The following is a 19,214-nucleotide window of genomic DNA, read 5'->3' as shown; positions in this document are numbered from 1 at the left end:
CAGGCTTTATGAAGCATTATGAGCAGGGCTTGGGGGTGAAAGTGTGGGTTCCACCAAGCCCTGCTGAGGTTTTGAGATGCCCCACTGAATACCTCTTTCCAAGGAGCCTGTAGTCCGACTGGTGTGAGTGCCAAGCAGGGCAGCTCCAGTAATTGCAGGAGCTTATCTTCTTGGGTACAGATTAGAATAGCTTGTCCTGTTCTTCCTGAAAGACGTACTCTGCGAAGGCAGCCGAGAGCAGAATCAGCCCAGGTGGCTACAGATTGGCCATTAGTCCAGGCTGTGAATCCTAAGATTTTGGAATATGCGAGATGGTTGGCTTCAAGGCCCGGAAGGCTGTTTCCTGCACCAAAGACCTCTTGAGCTTGCACTTCTTCCCTGTGGGACATCAGAAAACGTTTCCATCCATTGGTGGAGTGCTTGCACCCCATTAACATCTCCCCCTCCGGAGATCTGCTGGCTCTGCTTCACGCTTGTGTCTCCTTGTCCTTGCAGCTGGGTAAAGGCAAACAGGACATTGCATACACACCCTAGATAGGCTTTGGAGTCTCCCCATAGCACAGAGTAGATTTCTCCAGTGGAACAGCAGCTCAGCAGACTTGGGCTTCAAGGACCCTGAGGCAGGAGACCCTTTGGGGGTGGGAGCTATTCTTCTCGCTCCCTTTACAACTCTGTGCACGGAATCACTGGTGGGGTGGATCTCTGTAGTAACAGCACCATCCACATTCAAGGCACATCTTCTGGCCACAAGCCCACCTCCCTCCTTGCCAAACCCTGACAGGGAGCTTAGAAGAGGAGGGGAGGAAGAGACAAGGTTAATGAGGGCTGTAAACAGAGTTACTTGTCCGGAGACTTATTTTAATCTGAGGATGCAGGGACAGGCTCTCAGCGGGCTTTTAAATCTTCATACTTCTTTGCAAGGTTGCTGTAAACCGCTTTGCTCTTCAGACATGTTCTATGTATGTAATTACAAGGGACGCGGGTGGCGCTGTGGGTTAAACCACAGAGCCTAGGGCTTCCTGATCGGAAGGTCGGCGGTTCGAATCCCCGCGACGGAGTAAGCTCCTGTTGCTCGGTCCCTGCTCCTGCCAACCTAGCAGTTCGAAAACAAATCAAAGTGCAAGTAGATAAATAGGTACCACTCTGGCAGGAAGGTAAGCAGCGTTTCTGTGTGTTGCTCTGGTTCACCAGAAGCTGCTTAGTCATGCTGGCCACATGACCCGGAAGCTGTACGCTGGCTCCCTCGGCCAATAAAGCAAGATGAGCACCGCAACCCCAGAGTCGGCCACGACTGGACCTAATGGTCATGGGTCCCTTTACCTTTATGTATGTAATCAACATGTTAGCTGCTGATAAAAGGCCTTGCAAGCTGGTCGTTTCCCCTGATCTCTTCTCTCTTTGCAGCAGTCTGCATCTGCCCCTCTAGTTCAGACTTTCTGTTTAGCTTCTGCAGTCAGAATTGGTAAGGAACACGTTTCCTTTTAAGGGCTTGTGCTTTTGCTCCTGATCTTGTGTTTGTGAAAATAAAGCCAGGAGCTCGAGTCTTCCTTCCACTGTCCTTAAAGGATACAGATGTCGTGAGTTTCTGCACACAATGAAAGGATGCGCCTCAGGCGTGGTGCAGCAAAAATGAACATGGTTATCTGTCTCTGTATGTCGTCCCCCCCCCCTCTACTTGTTAGACAAGGGGGCAGGTGGTAGTCGGAAACCAGATGTGGCCAGCCTGGGCATCCATGCAGCACTTGGCTTTTCCGTGGTCCTGGCTTGTTTGAAGCAAGCTTTCCCGAAAGGCTCTCTCTCTATTGGGGAAGGCTGCTTTAGATGGTGGTGATTTATTTAATTTTTGCTTTATTTATCACCTACTTATTGTTGAATATTTTCAATGGAAAACAAAGTAATAAAAATAAACAGAAAAGCAACAGTATATTTAAAAAAACCCACTTATAATATAAGGCAGTCCAATAAACAAGAAATTAACCATTCTCTCGTAAGGCAAACATACGTGGTGGCGATGTGCCTGTGTGGCAGTTCATAATCAAAGCTTCCAACGTGTCCAGAATTGAGTAACAGCTTTCAAAGGTCTACAGGATTGGCTTTTGAGTCGCTATACCCGTGCCTCTGATGAGATAAGCAAGTCACCGGGTTATCTCTTTTTTTGTTTTCTTTGAGCTGATGGGAACTGCAGTCCAAAAGCTTTGGTTGACCCGGGCACCCAGGGTGGCAAAGCCTGGCCTGTGGACGTCTCTGAGCTGTTAAAAGGAGTGTGAGAGCTTGCAGTGTAATGAAAACAAGCTGCTGGGAAAAGACAAATCTTCAGTATATTCTTCCTTAGTATAGCAATCAAAGCAGCCTCAGTATATCCATCTTGAAGCTGCACTTCTAGACTCAAGGTTTAAAGTGCTGGTTTTGACCTTTAAAGCCCTATGCAGCCTAGGACCCACGTACCTACGGGACCGCCTCTCCTGGTATGCCCTGCGGAGGACCTTAAAGTCCACAAACGACAACATTTTGGAGGTCACAGGGTGGTTAGATTGGTCTCAGCTAGGGCCAGGGCCTTTTCAGTACTGGCCCCGACTTGGTGGAACGCTCTGTCACAAGAGACTAGGGCCCTGCGGGACTTGACATCTTTCCGCAGGGCCTGCAAGACAGAGCTGTTCCGCCTGGCCTTTATGTTCAGTCTGACCCTTATGTTTTCCCTCCCCTTATGGTTTTGACTTTTAAACTGAGGCTGCATTTTAAATTGCATTTTAACCTGTATTTTAAATTGCTGTTTTTTTTTTCTTTTTATGTTTTTACTGAAATTTTATTGGTGTTAGCCACCCTGGGCCCTGGCCGGGAGGGCGGAGTATAAATAAAATTATTATTATTATTATTATTATTATTATTATTATTATTATTATTATCCTGCTGGGCTTTTTGCTGATGAGGCAAGGTGCACCTCAACAAACTAGCCTTTCAGGGGTGTTGAATTACAAGTTCCTAATGCTTTGCACACAGGCATTGTTTTTCAAAAGCATGGCAGGCAGGAGAAAAGAGGGGTCCATTCTTTACGAGGTGCTGAATTCATGCAGCTCCCCTGGCATTCTGCTGAAGACTGCGGAAGCATTTGAGCTTTCAAGCTCTCTTTTTTAGCGATTGTGAAATGGCTAGCGGCAATGGTTTTAGGGCAGTTACGGTTTCCTAGTTAAGTGCTACCACTTGAGACTGCACTGGAGTGTGAGGCTGCCTTGCATGACTTAAATGTTGCTCCATAGCTAAGTAAATAAAGCAAACCCTTGCACATGAAGAGCTAGCTTGTCAGGGTCCTTGGCTAGCCTGTTCCCCAATGTGTTCATTTTCTGCAAGCAGGGAGTGCTTCTTGTGTTGTGCAACAATCCTTGCTGTGAGCCCTGATGAGGCACAGCCCAGGTGGGCTGCCTTGGGGAGAACTTGGCTGGTGTCACCTGCTGCTCTGAGTAAGTCTACAGGTGGATGCTCAGCACTGTTCACCAACCTCACCATGGCAAGTGCTTTCTACCAGCTTTTCCTGGTTCAGCAACTATGGCCGTTAGCCTGGTCATTGCAGTCCATGTGTTGATAACTTCAAGGATGGATTGCTGCAGTGTGCTCCAAGTGGGGCTGCCCTTGGTTCTTGTTTGAAAGCTCCAGGTGGTGCGGAATGTGGTGGCCAGGTTGCTGATCAGAGCTTCTGGCTGAGAACATGTGGCGTTCTTGTTGCAGCATCTGCACTGGCTGCTCATCTTCTGTTGAGCCAGGTTCATGGTCCTTGCATTCATTTACAAAGCCCTGAACAGCTTGAGTCCAGGGCACCTGAGGGAGACTCCTGAACCCTCATATTGCAGCTCAATCATCGCGATCATCTGCAGGAGCATCGTTCGTTGTTCCCAGAGTCTCTGAGGCTCCTTTCACAGCAAGAGGGGGAGCCTTAAGCCAGTGTTACCGTCCCTGTCCTGTGGAACACTCTGCAACTAGAGATTCAGCAGGCGCCTTTTCTGCCAACTTCTAAATGCCTGCTGAAAATCTTCCTATTTAATCAGGCCTATGCTGGCAATCCAGGAGCGAATATTTCCATAGTGGTTAATTGATGCTTGTTTTAAACTTTTTTAATGGGTTTTATTGTACAGTTTTGTTTTATTGTTGTAAACCACATTGATGTAGGTTTTATGACATGGTGGTAAAAAAATATTTTTTTAAAAAAATAAATAATAATACATAAATGATCTGGCCAGGGTGATGTGTACCGTCCTGCCTTTTTCTCTTTGGCTTTGCTGCCATTTAGAGGCTCCTCCTGTAGCAAACATCTGTATCCACCTCCGAACTTGGGGTTTCTGTTTGGACTGTAGGTTTTAGTGTTGCCTTGAGGGTAAAGGGACCCCTGACCATTAGGTCCAGTTGTGGACGACTCTGGGGTTGCAGCAGTCATCTCGCTTTACTGGCCGAGGGAGCCGGCGTACAGCTTCTGGGTCATGTGGCCAGCATGACTAAGCCGCTTCTGGCAAACCAGAGCAGTGCATGGAAACGCTGTTTACCTTCCCGCCGGAGCGGTACCTATTTATCTACTTGCACATTGATGTGTTTTCGAACTGTTAGGTTGGCAGGAGCTGGGACCGAGGAACGGCAGTTCGCCCCGTTGCAGGGATTCGAACCGCCGACCTGATCGGCAAACCCTAAGCTCTGTGATTTAACCCACAGTGCCACCCGCATCCCTTTAGCTTTGCTTTACTGGGGTTTAACTCAGAGGAAGCATGATGTGTTTCTCCCCCGTCTCTCTCTCTTTCTCTCTCTCTCTCTCATTGCTTGCAATAGGATTTCACTTATTTTGACCTGCATGTGGCTTTTAGTTCTTCAATGCTGTATTCACCTCCATCTGCAAGAAAGGAGCTCTTCCAGGTGCTGATGGTCTGCAGCAGGAGTGGCAAATGAATGAGGCCCCTCAGAGGTTTCTGGGTTCCATCTTGCATCAGTCCCAGACTGAAAAGTCAGGGGTGAAGGGAGTTGTAGCCTCCCTCTCTCTCAACACTGGAACTCGCGGACAAACAACGAAACTGAACGCTGGAAGATTCAGGAGAGATGAAAGGAAGCCATTTCTGCAGTTTATAGTTAAACTATGGGACTTTCCCCTACAGGAGGCAGTGATGGGTACCAACTTGGTGTTAGGATATAGTTCCGTTCCACCTTAAAAGGGTACGGGCATGACTATTGTGTGTCACATGCCTGTTTACTTCCAGCACAGATCTGCTGGGAACTTCCGTTTGTATATAGCTTTTGTGTTGCTGCTGTTTCGCTGGAGACGAAGGGAAGTAGACATGTTTTCCTCTGTTCCTGAACTATGCTGAATAAAATGCTGTACATTATGCTTACACATGGCTCTGTCCGCCTCTTCTGCTGTGAGAAGATTTACACACACTACTGACAGAGCATGCACGGGTATCTAAACGTATCTGAGGCTCGTGTCGCTGATTGATGTTTTCCAAGGGAGACCGGTGATCGTCTGGCTGCCGGCCGGTGGCTGGAGCCAGCTGGGGACCTGCCTGGGGGTGTCTCCCCGGCAGTATCCCAACACTTGGATGGCTTTACTAGAGGATTGGACAAATTCAAGGAGGAGGAGCAGGCTATCGATGGCTACTAGCCACAATAGCGATGGTCTGCCTTCATGGTCAGAGGCAGCAATGCTTTTGAATACCGCAGGAGGGAAGAGTTGCTGTTGTGTTTGGTACCTGCTTGCTGGCTTCCTATAAGAGGCATCTATTGGCCACAGTGAGAAGAGGATGCTGGACTAGATGGGCCATTGGCCTGATCCAACCACCTCTTCTTAAGTTCTTATGTAGTCTTGCATCATCTGGAGGGCCAAAGGTTAGCCACCCCGGTCTACTAGCATAGTAATGATTCTCAGGTCAGCTCTGCTCAGCTCTGAACTCACTTCGAAATTTTGGATTTCATGAGGGTTACTGTGGTGAATCAGGCTTGAGTCACCTGTTTGTAGTTTCTCGTGGAACGTTGGAATCTAGAAACAGCGCTGTTCCAGACCATTGGTCTATCCATCTCTGCAAATTCTCTCCATCTTTCCCTCCCTCCAGGTGATGAGGATGGAATCGGGCACTTTTTGCAAAGCAGCTGCTCTTCCACCAAGCTGCTTCTCTTTCTCTCCCCGTAGGCTACTGGTGAAAGCACAACTGTTTGCGCGCATGATTTTAATAACAAATCACCATAATTCAAATTCTCTGGATTGATAATATTGACATTCCTCCTGGGTCCAATCAGAGGGGGGCTTTTTTGTGCGTGTGTGGGATTATAATGCTTCGTGTTTGTGCATTGACCCAGTTGTGTAAGAATTGCCAAGAGCAACGGAGCCATTTTCATCCGGCGCGTGAGAGCAGGAGGTGGTTGCCATAGAAACTTCTGGGATGGACCAGAGCACAGCACATCAGAAAGCAGCCAGCTTGGTTCCCTGATCAGCTGCTTGAGCCAGTGATTTGCAGAGGGACAGCTGTGATTTGCATGGTGATGGAAAGGTTGGCAATTAGCAAGCCCCTCCACTTCCGAATTTTTACTCCTCCCACCCACCTCTCCCAGTCCTATATTAAGCACAGCTCTGAGTAATTAGCAACAGCTTTCTAAGTCAAGAAATCAATCCTGACATCTTTTGTTTGGGTTTGTGATTCTTCTTTATTCAGTTCCATTTTCCCCACCCACTGTTGATTTTATGTATCTATATCTTATATCTCCCACCTTCCCCCCCCCCCAAGGTGATGTACACAAATTAATTCAACACAGATGTCATGCATACTGCAATTCTGAATAATCCTTTTTAGAGAGGAGGGGAGGGGGCAGTGGGGATGAGCCCATGAAACCAAGGAGCCCCCCCCCCCCCCCCCGAAAAAACCTTGGGAACCGCTGGCTTAAACTGTGGTTTACGTGACATGCAAACTGGACCAGTGTTTGTCCTTTGCTTTCAGTTGTGAAGTTTTTATTGATTGCTCCTTTTTATGTCAGCACAAATTTATATTTTGGGGGGTGGAGTGTTCCTTTGGATTCTTTTAAGCAGAAAGCAATAGTATCTGACATGCGGGTTGGATGGAATACAATTCCTGGTTTGGGGTGTCTGGGTGCTAAAGGCACCATGTTGGAGATGGTGGGCGTAGGGTTCTTTTGTGCCTGTGTGGGGTGCAGCAGATTTATCTTTGCGCGGTCGGTCAGTGGCATAGCGTGGGTTGTCAGCACCCGGGGCAAGGCAAGTAATTTGCACCCCCTAACCCGTGGATTTTAGAGTGAGTGAGCCAGGTAGGGGCAGAGAGCTGCGAGTGCGAGCGCGCCCCCCCCCCAGATGTTGTGCCCGGCGCGGTCAGCCCCCCCCTGCACCCCCCACACTACGCCACTGCGGTCGGTTCGGAAACAACTTCTTTTTGCAGCCAAGACATTGGATAGTGGGAACTTGGCTGTCCTTGTCCATTCTAGATAGAATACCTCAGAAGATAGTGACCTCTCCTTTCTTGAAGGATTTTAAGCAGAGGTTTGGGTGGCCACAAGGGATTCTTGAGCTGGGCTGCCTGCATTGTCAGGGATTGGATGAGATGGCACTTGGGGGTCCATTCCAATTTTACTTATACAGTGGTGCCTCGCAAGACGAAAAGAATCCGTTCCGCGAGTCTCTTCGTCTAGCGGTTTTTTTGTCTTGCAAAGCAAGCCCATTAGCGGCTTAGCAGATTAGCGCTATTAGCGGCTTAGCGGATAAGCGGTTTAGCAGCTTAGAAAAAGGGGGGGGAGGGGGGAAAAGTTGGAAAAACTTGCAAGCCATTTTCATCTTGCAAAGCAAGCCCATAGGGAAATTCGTCTTGCGAAACACCTCCAAAACGGAAAACCCTTTCGTCTAGCGGGTTTTTCGTCTTGCGAGGCATTCGTCTTGCGGGACACCACTGTATAATGATAATAATAATAATAATTTATACCTTGCCCTCCCCAGCCAAAGCTGGACTCAGGGCGGCTAACACCAGTAAAATTACAGTAAAATCATAATAGGGGGTGGAAAAACCAATTTAAAATGCAGCCTCATTTTAATAGTAGCCCATAAATCAAAACCATAAGGGGAGGGAAACATAAAGGTCAGACTGAGTCCAAACTAAAGGCCAGGCGGAACAGCTCTGTCTTGCAGGCCCTGCGGGAAAATGTCAAGTCCCGCAGGGCCCTAGTCTCTTGTGACAGAGCATTCCACCAAGTCAGGGCCAGTACTGAAAAGGCCCTGGCCCTAGTTGAGGCCAATCTAACCACCTTGCAACCTGGGACCTCCAAAATGTTGTCATTTGTGGACCTTAAGGTCCTCCGCGGGGCATACCAGGAGATATGATTATGGCTGCTGTTGCAATTCCCTGATGGCTTGAGGCCATCTTTGCACTTTGGGAAGCTGGTACAATGACTCTTTCCGTTGCTGATACGAAGGAGTACTGTGGCTTTTAAACGAGTACATAATATACAGTGCCAATGCCAGCATATATATTATATCTCATTTTCTGTTGATGTTATCAATTTCCTACCTGGCGAGGGCCTCCTGAGGTAAATGCATCCACGTAATAATGGAGTTTAAACCTTGCTGGAAGGAAGAGGGGCTGACTCCTTCATCCCTCTGGTCCTGATCTCCTCTCAGCATTTGAGTTGGTGCTGAGGTCTTGTACATTTGCATGCACCCATCTCGCTCTGGGACGGGCCCCTTTTCTTCCTCCTTCCCATGACTTGCTTTAACCTAAACAAGGTTTGAAGAAGGTCATTGCGGCGATCACACAGGGTCCCCGGACGTTTAACGGTCTATTGATCCCTGTGCCACCACTGTGCTCGCTTTCCTGCTGCCACCAACCAGTTACTCTCTGGTAAAACACTGAGTCTAGTCAGTTATTAAAAGCGAACCAAAAAAACCACCAAGTTTACAGTGGTACCTCAGGTTACATACGCTTCAGGTTACAGACTCAACAATAGAAAATGTCCTTTCACACTGCATCACGGTGTGGGACGCTGGTTTGACATCAACTGATAGGAAGTGCCCACAGAGGGGGGTGAATACAGCACAAGATATTATGGGCTGTCCCGTGGATCCGCTGGATGATATCGCGGAAGAACGTTGCCTCAGGAGAGTGAGGAAAATTCTCAGGGATGATTCACACCCTGGCCGGCACTTTCTTGATCTCCTGCCCTCAGGCAGAAGATATAGAAGCATGATTAGTCGCACCAACAGGGTAAAGAACAGCTTCTATCCGTGGGCTGTTAGGCTGCTGAATGAAAAGATAACAACAGGGCAACTGACTTTCGGGTTTGGTGGGTGTGCCTCAGTAAACGAGGGGAATTAAGACTTAAGAGAGCTGAGTGGGGGGTGCTCATGTAATCTCACTGTATACAAGTTGTACAATAAAGTATTTCAATTTCAATAACAGCCATCGCATGTGTGCAGATGGAAGTCCTTCACCCTGACCCCCCTTGCTTCTTTACATTAAACCTTTGCCTCTCTCGTCCTGCAGGAATCAGAGTTTGAAAGCAAGCTGGATGGAGAAACGGCGTCGGACAGCGAGTGCAAATCGGAGATTGCCCAAGCAGCGCCGGTGGATGACACCCCAGAGGTCCTCAACAGGGCTCTCTCCAACCTGTCCTCCAGGTAAATGTTGATGTCAAAACACACTTGGACGTTTTGCAGCAAAGCCCACTTTTTATTTATTTATACACTGCTTGATATTGAAAAATAAAACACAAATCTCAGCATGGTTTACAAAGAAAGGCAAAATAATAAAAGGATCAATAAGAAGAATCAGTAATGATTTAAGACATTCAAAAACTTAAATTTGCAGTGGGCTGAAAACAGGTTAAAACTCACACCAGCTTCCTTTGCATGTGGGTAGGCTTGTCGGAACAAAAAATGCATTTATCAGTCACCAGAAAGAGTACAGCCAAGGCTCCTGCCTGATATCAATAGGCAGGGAGTTCCAAAGTGTAGGTGCTGCCACATTAAAAGATTAAAGTTCTTACAAATGTGGAACAGGCGTCATGGGGCACCTGTGGGACTGCCAGTTCCGTAGACTGGTCAAGTGGAGGAGAGTGACCTCACAAGCATTTCTCCCTCCCAAAGGGGGACCTGAAAGGGTGCTTTATCTAATAGTTGTGGTGTCATAGCTCAGCCGAGGAGCGGGTGCCAAAATGGCAGTGGCCTGTATGCAGCCAGGACTCCCCACCCCACCAACGTCCCCATATTTTATTTCAGAAATCCTACAGACGTGTTATTGGAGGCTGGGCACCCCACAAATAGCACAGGCATATAGGAAGCTGCCTAATACAGAGTCGGACCATTGGCCCATCTTGCTGAGTATTGCCAACACTGACTGGCAGCTGCTCTCCAGGGTTTCCAGCAGCCATCTCTCCCAACCTTGCCTGGAGGTGCAACTGGGGTTTGGCCAGGGGCCTTCTGTTTTCAAGGCAGAAGCTGTGTCACTGAGCTCTGGCCCTCCCTCAACAAATACTGCTTGGTGCCAAGTCCCATCAAGGCTGACCCAAGATGCTTTGGTGGTGCCGGAGGCAAGAAATTGATGTGGCACCTCTCTGCCCACCCCCTGCCCCATCTACTAAGGAGCAGGGGGCATAATCTGCCTGGGCTCTCCATTGCTCATGGCTTGTGTCTACAGAAGAGGTATATCCATGTGACGGTCACCTCCAGGCTTGATCATTGAAACATTTTATTGTCCCTTGTACAACTTGTATACAGTGAGATTACATGAGCACCCCCCCCCCAAATCAGCTCTCTTAGTTTTAATTCCTCTCATTTACTGACGCACACCCACCAAACCTGAAAGTCAGTTGCCCTGTTGTTATCTTTTCATTCAGCAGCCTAGCAGCCCACGGATAGAAGCTGTTCTTTACCCTGTTGGTGTGACTAATCATGTTTCTGTATCTTCTGCCCGAGGGCAGGAGATCAAGAAAGTGCCGGCCAGGGTGTGAATCATCCCTGAGAATTTTCCACACTCTCTTGAGGCAACGTTCTTCCGCTATTTCATCCAGCAGATTTACAGGACAGCCCATAATATCTTGTGCTGTATTCACCACCCTCTGTAGGCACTTCCTATCAGATGATGTCAAACCAGCGTCCCACACCGTGATGCAGTATGATTATTGTAACTCACTCTACGTGGGGCTGCCCTTGAGACTGACCCAGAAACTCCACCGGGTGCAAAATGCTGCGGCGCGACTCCTTGCCCCGGGATCACATTCACCCGGTGCTATACCAGGTGCACTGGCTCCCGGTGGAGTGCAGGATCAGGTGCTGGTTTTGACCTTTAAAGCTCTGTACAGCCTAGGACCTTCGTACCTACGGGACCGCCTCTCCTGGTATGCCCTTACGGTCTACAAATAATGACACCTTGGAGATCCCGGGCCATAGGGAAGTTAGGCTGGCCTCAACCAAAGCCAGGGCTTTTTCAGCTGTGGCTCAGATCTGGTGGAACGCTCTGTCCCAAGAGACTAGGGCCCTGCGGGACTTGACATCTTTCCGCAGGGCCTGCAAGACAGAGCTGTTCCACCAGGCCTTTGGCCAAGGCACAGCCTGACCCCTTCCTTTGGTAATCCTCACAGAACTCTAGCCCAATGGTTGCCATTAATTTGATTTTGAATTGGTTTTAGAATGAATGGATTTTAGAATGCTGTGTTACTTTTATTGTTGTTATCCGCTCTGAGCCCGGCTTTGGCTGGGGAGGGCGGGATATAAATAAAATTATGATCTAGATCAAGGGAGGTAATAGTGCCACTGTATTCTGCTCTGGTCAGACCTCACCTGGAGTACTGTGTCCAGTTCTGGGCACCACAGGTCAAGAAGGACACTGACAAACTGGAACGTGTCCAGAGGAGGGCAACCAAAATGGTCAAAGGCCTGGAAACGATGCCTTATGAGGGACGGCTAAGGGAGCTGGGCATGTTTAGCCTGGAGAAGAGGAGATTAAGGGGTGATATGATAGCCATGTTCAAATATATAAAAGGATGTCACATAGAGGAGGGAGAAAGGTTGTTTTCTGCTGCTCCAGAGAAGCGGACACGGAGCAATGGATCCAAACTACAAGAAAGAAGATTCCACCTAAACATTAGGAAGAACTTCCTGACAGGAAGAGCTGTTCGACAGTGGAATTTGCTGCCAAGTAGTGTGGTGGAGTCTCCTTCTTTGGAGGTCTTTAAGCAGAGGCTTGACAACCATATGTCAGGAGTGCTCTGATGGTGTTTCCTGCTTGGCAGGGGGTTGGACTCGATGGCCTTTGTGGTCTCTTCCAACTCTATGATTCTATGATTCTATATTTATATTATTATTATTATTATTATTATTATTATCATCATCATCATCCAGGGGGATGGGCCTCTTCCTGCATGAGCCTGCCTGTGCCCCCGGGGTGTCAACAGATGCTGTTCTGCATCGGCCGCTTCACTCTGGAGTGCAGAGGTTGGCTGTGATGGAGAGGGCCTGGAGTGGTTTGCCTGGCGCCTTCTGTGATGGCCCCTCTCTGCCAAGAAAACCTCTTTTTTGTTGTTCTTCTCTTAGGCCTGCTCTCATTAGCCTCATGCAAGACTGATCTTGACATTTGGCACGGCTTCTGCAGTGGCTCATATGCTTTTAATGAAAACCCTTTAAGAGAGTTTTATTACGCTGAGCGGGATTATGTGATGAATTTAGTTCTCCATATAATTAGGCGCATTTCCTCCCCCCCCCCCCCATGATATTTTTATTGCATTGTAGAAGTTTACAAAGCTAAAAATGAAAGCAATGTAAAGCATAAGAGCATCCGTATACAGGATGTTTCTTGTCTATTATTATTATTATTCCTTATTGTTTTCATTTTCAGCTTTGCAAACTTACAGAATCGATACAGGAATACTTAGCTGGGTGAATTTGAGAGAAGTCATGTTTTGTTTTTGCTGATTTGGAGTTTACATTGTAGCGTTTCCATTGTATTATTTCTTTGTCGTCATCATCATAAACTTTATTGCACTAGCCAAAGGCCATGGCATCATTCACAAAGGGAACAAAGAGAGAAGCAACAATAACCATAAAAACCATAAGAACATCAGGCACTGCAGATACAGAGAACCACAATCACTTCTCCCAAACATTATTTGTTGCATACGATAGAATAGCAAGGGGATCTCAGGTAGAATGTGCCAGGTTAAATGTCCAAATCACCTTTGCAATTGACCGCGATTTTATCTAGTTCTTTTCTCCTGATCTTCTTAGCTGCCAACGCATATAGTACTACTTTATAAGTTTCGAAGTCATCAGTAGCACTCAGCAGCCATTTCCCCTTTCCGCCCTGTTCAAGTGTGTTCTGTTCGTGAGCAGGGGTTTTATAAATCGGTCTCATGGTTCTATATATAGCGGGCATTGCAATAAATTGTGGTGCAGGTCCTCTACGCAAGGTTGCTGACAAAGTCTCTCCTTGTATGGTACTTTGCCGTACCGACCATCCACCACCACCAATGGCATCGATTGGAATCGTAATTCTGTGAAAGCGATTCTTAGTACGGCAAGTGGGGGCTTTGTCAAATAACTAGCTCGGATGTGCTCCGTTTTGATAAGTTTATTTCTTTGTCATTCCTAATTTGTGCTAAACTTTTTTTTGTACACTGCCCAGAGGGCCGAGTTGTGGAACAATGGCCAAACAGTAATAATTAGTAATTACTTTAAATGATTTGGAGCATGATGGTCCTCGTTTGTACGAGTGATGCTCCTGGGTTGCAGGGGTTTCCGCCCGGCCAATACTTGCTAGATGGAGGCTGTCACTGAGCTGGGGTCTTCCTCCCCAGGGCTCAGTTGTTGTTATTTACAGTGGTACCTCGGGTTAAGTACTTAATTCGTTTTGGAGGTCCGTTCTTAACCTGAAACTGTTCTTAACCTGAAGCACCACTTTAGCTAATGGGGCCTCTCGCTGCCGTCGCACTGCCAGAGCACGATTTCTGTTCTCATCCTGAAGCAAAGTTCTTAACCTGAAGCACTATTTCTGGGTTAGCGGAGTCTGTAACCTGAAGCGTATGTAACCTGAACCACTGCATTTACTATTCGGCCTTCACCCTAAGGTCCCAGGGTGGGTTGCAGCATTAAAAAACAATACGAAAAGCAATCTAAAGCAACTTACAGTCAGAAAAATAAAAACATGCACCTCAGCTGCCAAAAGCCAGGGGGGAGAGGTGCATCTTCAACATCCTCCAAAAGCTGTACAGTGAAGGTGCCAGGAACACCTGTCTGGGCAGGGAGTGGCATAGCTTAGGGCATGGGTAGGCAAACTAAGGCCCGGGGGGGGGGGGGCAGATCTGGCCCAATTGCCTTCTAAATCCGGCCCACAGACGGTCCAGGAATCAGCGTGTTTTTACATGAGTAGAATGTGTGCTTTTATTTAAAATGCATCTCTAGGCTATTTGTGGGGCAAAGGAATTCGTTCATCTTTTCCCCCCCTCCAAAATACAGTCCAGCTTCCCACAAGGTCTGAGGGACAGTGGACTGGCCCCCTGCTGAAAAAGTTGGCTGCCCCCTGGCTAGAGCATAGGTAGGCAACCTAAGGCCCGGGGCCGGATCCGGCCCAATCACCTTCAAAATCTGGCCCATGGACGATCCGGGAATCAGCGTTTTTTTACATGAGTAGAATGTGTGCTTTTATTTAAAATGCATCTCTGGGTTATTTGTGGGGCATAGGAATTCGTTCATCCCCCCCCCATAAAATATAGTCTGGCCCCCCACAAGGTCTGAGGGACAGTGGACTGGCCCCCTGCTGAAGAAGTTTGCTGACCCCTGGCTTAGGGGCTGCCACAGTGAAGGCCTTTTCCTAAGCTGCCACCATCCCCAAACCTCAGGGTGAAGGAATTATCAGGAGGGTCTTCTCTGCTGATCTCAGCACACAAGAGGGGTCTGCAAGGAGGGAGGTGGTCTTTCTGCTTCACTCCCATTATTCCGACCTTATTGGGGGCCATGTGTGCTTCCCAGTGGCATAGCCTGGGGGGTGCAGGGGGGGCCGGCCGCACCGGGCGCAACATCTGGGGGTTAGGGTTAGGGGGCGCAAATCCACGGGTTAGGGGGCGCAAATTACTTGCCTTGCCCCGGGTGCCAACAACCCACCTACGCCACTGGTTCTTCCTTCCCTTTCCCACTCCACTCCACTCCACTCCACTCCACTCCACTCCACCCTCCTGATTGAGCTGGTTGGGGCTTTGAACTGATGCCCCAGAAGCCCCAAATCATACTTGACTTTCCTGGAGACCAGGAACCTGGTGCACTTTTGTTACAAGCCTGCAGTGCTTTTTATAAAGTTTTCTTTACGACGTACTTAAGAGGATTTTTCTTCCACCTTTCGAAACGTTGCAAGGCAGCTCACAGCAAAAACCACAACAGCAGCAAAAACACACACGCCCAGCTGTAACATTAAGAAACACTAAAAGCAGCCAGTACGGTTTGAAATGAGGCAGCAGATAAAAGCCACTTAAAAGGTGCACTTTGAAGCTAGCATTGCAAGGAAATTAAAATGTGAAAGTGTTATTATTGTGTTCCTGTACGTCAGTTAGATAGTTTAAAATAGAGAGGATCAGAAGCGGCTGTAGAAGAAGCTAGAGGCAGCAGAAGAAAATGGTTGCACAAGTGAGAATTTTGTTGTGACACTTCCTTGTTCAACACCCAAGCAGACCAACAGGGTATCCTGTGTCTGGGTATCAGGCCGGCTCTCCTGTGTCTGGGATGAGAACTTTGCATATGGAGATGAGCATTTAAGAACACAAGAACCTAAGCAGAGGCTGCTGGATCAAACCGGTGGCCCATCTGGTCCAGTACCCTGTTCTCACAGAGGAGGCAAACTGGGTGCCTCTTCTGGGAAACCTGCAAACAGGATTTGAGCACGTGAACCCCCACTCCCCTCCTGCAGTTTTACAATCCGTACATTTTGTATACGTCAACTGATACACACACAAACCCTCGGGTTCATTATATTCAGGATTGTTAGACCAGGGGTCAGCAAACTTTTTCAGCAGGGGGCCGGTCCACTGTCCCTCAGACCTTGTTGGGGGGCCGGACTATATTTTGGAGGGGGAAAAAGAATGAATTCCTATGCCTCGCAAATAACCCAGAGATGCATTTTAAATAAAAGGACACATTCTACTCATGTAAAAACACGCTGATTCCTGGACCATCCGTGGGCCGGATTGAGAAGGCAATTGGGCCAGATCTGGGCCCCCCCGGGCCTTAGTTTGCGGCGGGCCAGATTTAGAAGGTGATTGGGCCGGATCCAACCCCCGGGCCTTAGTTTGCCTACCCATGCCCTAAGCCATGGGTCAGCAAACCTTTTCAGCAGGGGGCCAGTCCACTGTCCTTCAGACCTTGGGCCGGACTATATTTTGAAAAATAAATAAATGAACAAATTCCTTTGCCCCACAAATAACTCAGAGATGCATTTTAAATAGAAAGACACATTCTACTCATGTAAAAACACGCTGATTCCCAGACCATTTGCGGACCGGATTTAAAAGGCGATTGGTCCAGATCCGGCCCCCGGGCCTTAGTTTGCCTACCCATGTGTTAGACCCTCCCATGAAGAGGCATTTTCCAATTCCCCCCAGGACTGTCCAGCTCTGATTGCCTTGACCAGCCTGGAAAGAGCTCTGGCAATGTCCACAGTCCATCTCAGATTTCCAATGATGTCAGCCTGCTTTGGGGGAGGCTGTTGGGGACGGACGGACTCCAGGTGTCAGAAATATGAATTGTTGCAGGCATGATACATTTGGAGGGGGATGCTTCCTCAGGGACACCACAGGGTGATGTAGTGGTTAGAGTGTCTGCCTAGGGCCTGAGAGACCAGGGTTCAAATCCCCACTGAGCCCTGAAGCTCCCTGGGTGACCTTGGGCCTCTCACTGCCTCTCAGTCTAACCTACCTTGCAGGGTTGTTGTGGGGATTAAATGGAGAGGAGGAAAACCACGTACGCCACCTCGAGCTCCTTGGAGGAGAGGCGGGGTAAAAATGCAATAAAGAAATAATACATAGGAAGGGGTATAAAAAGGTAAAGGTACCCCTGACCGTTAGGTCCAGTTGCAAACAACTCTGGGGTTGCGGCGTTCATCTCGATTTATTGGCCGAGGGAGCCGGCGTACAGCTTCCGGGTCATGTGGCCAGCAGGACTAAGCCGCTTCTGGCAAACCAGAGCAGCGCACGGAAATGCCGTTTACCTTCCCGCCGGAGCAGTACCTATTTATCTACTAGCATTTTGACGTGCTTTCGAACTGCTAGGTTGGCAGGAGCTGGGACCGAGCAACGGGAGCTCACCCCGTGGCAGGGATTTGAACCGCCAACCTTCTGATCGGCAAGTCCTAGGCTCTGTGGTTTAACCCACAGCGCCACCCACGTCCCAGGAAGGGGTATAGTGAGCCAAAAATGCAATGAAGAATAATGCTACATTTTCATCATCTCATTCCAAAGGAATGCCACACAAAAATTACGAAGTTGCTTCTCACATACAGTGGTACCTTGGGTTACAGACACTTCAGGTTACAGACTCCGCTAACCCAGAAATAGTACCTCGGGTTAAGAACTTTGTTTCAGGATGAGAACAGAAACCGTGCGGTGGCGGCGGCAGTGGGAGGCCCTATTAGCTAAAGTGGTACCTCAGGGTAAGAACAGTTTCAGGTTAAGAACGGACCTCTGGAACGAATTACCGTAATTTTTGCTCTATAAGGCTCACTTTTTCCCTCCTAAAAAGTAAGGGGGAATGTGTGTGCGTCTTATGGAGTGAATGCAGGCTGCGCAGCTATCCCAGAAGCCAGAACAGCTGCTTTCACTGCGCAGCGATCCCTTTTGCTGTTCTGGCTTCTGAGATTCAGAATATTTTTTTTCCTGATTTCCTCATCCAAAAATTAGGTGCGTCTTATGGTCTGGTGCGTCTTATAGAGCGAAAAATACGGTAAGTTCTTAACCCAAGGTACCACTGTACTGTATATGGAAAGTCACCAAAGGAATGAAAAATGTATAGACCTATATCAAGAAAAACACAAATACACACACAAAAAGGACACCTTAAAAAAAGAAGAATTTTTTGGGTGGGAGGTGTCTGTCAGTGGTACTGTTTATTCTCTATCTGCTATTGTTGGCTCCTAGCCACAATGGCTGTGCTGTGTCTCCACAGAGGCAGCAAGGCTTCTGAATACCAGTTCCTGGAAACCGCAGGACAGGAGAGGGCCGCTTTTGTGCCTGGATTCCTGCTTGTGGGTCTGGGGCATCTGTGAGGACAGGATGCTAAGCAAAGTGGGCCACTGGCCTGATCCAGGAGACTCTACTTATCGTATTTTTCGCTCTCTAAGACGTGCCAGACAACAAGACCCACCTAGTTTTTGGAGGAGGAAAACAAGAAAAAAAATATTCTGAATCCCAGAAGCCAGAACAGCAAGAGAGATCTGGCTCCTGGGATAGCCCGCCAAACCTCCGCAGGGCAGCGGGATGAAGGCTTTTCTACGAGGGAGAAGGGACTGCCTGCCTCGTCAGTTCCTTCTCCCTTCTTGGGCACACACATTTCCCCTTACTTTTTAGGAGGGAAAAAGTGCGTCTTATGGAGCGAAAAATACGGTACATTCTTACGTTGCGCTGCCCTCGGGTTGTGTTTCAGTCTTGCATCTGTTGCTGTGTGTGTGTGTGTGTTTCACAACGGCGTCTTCTGACATAGCTGTCAACGTTTCCCTTTTCTTAAGGGAAATTCCCCTATTCCGAATAGGATTCCTCGCAAGAAAAGGGAAGAGTTGACAGCTATGCTTCTGCAAGCCTCCGTTTCTCTGGCAGTGTCTGGAGCGTGACCTTCTGCCAAGAGACCCCCAAGGGAGAACGGACGGGGGCCGTGTTCTCTCAGGAAGCAGCCTGGTGCCAGAAATAGCAGTTGCCTTTCGCCCTTGCTAAGAATGTGCCAAAACTTTGAAAGCCATCAGGGAGCGGATCTTCCGATTCTGCAAAGAGTAAATTTCCACAGCGGGGCTTCTGTTTCTTCCCTTGCAAGCTCTCTCATAGACTCAAACAGGGTGGATTTGATTCAAATCAAATCAATTTAAATCAGTAGTCAGTAAGACTTGATTTAAATCATTTTTGTTTTACAGAAAGGTTCAACCTTGCAGGCATTCTCTTAATATTTACAACCAGATGGAAGTTTCATTTTTGGAATAAAAAAATTTCAGAGTAGTTTTTACATCTATTATCAAAAA

General features: G+C 48.1%; 1 protein-coding gene across 1 annotated transcript in view; it reads left to right on the top strand.

The window, feature by feature from the left end:
- CDS2 (CDP-diacylglycerol synthase 2) overlaps positions 1-19,214 on the top strand; it is a 47,163-nt gene that overhangs the window by 6,029 nt on the left and 21,920 nt on the right. Inside the window, exon 2 of the mRNA XM_083753313.1 lies at positions 9,501-9,634. Coding sequence (XP_083609439.1) covers positions 9,501-9,634 — 134 coding nt within the window. The remainder of the gene's footprint in view (positions 1-9,500; positions 9,635-19,214) is intronic.

This window comes from Podarcis gaigeae, assembly GCF_964106915.1.
Source record: "Podarcis gaigeae genome assembly, chromosome: 8".
In the NCBI taxonomy this organism is placed as follows: Eukaryota; Metazoa; Chordata; class Lepidosauria; order Squamata; family Lacertidae; genus Podarcis; species Podarcis gaigeae.
The sequence above is the reverse complement of the archived record's forward strand: the minus strand, read 5'-3'. Positions and strand labels throughout refer to the sequence as shown.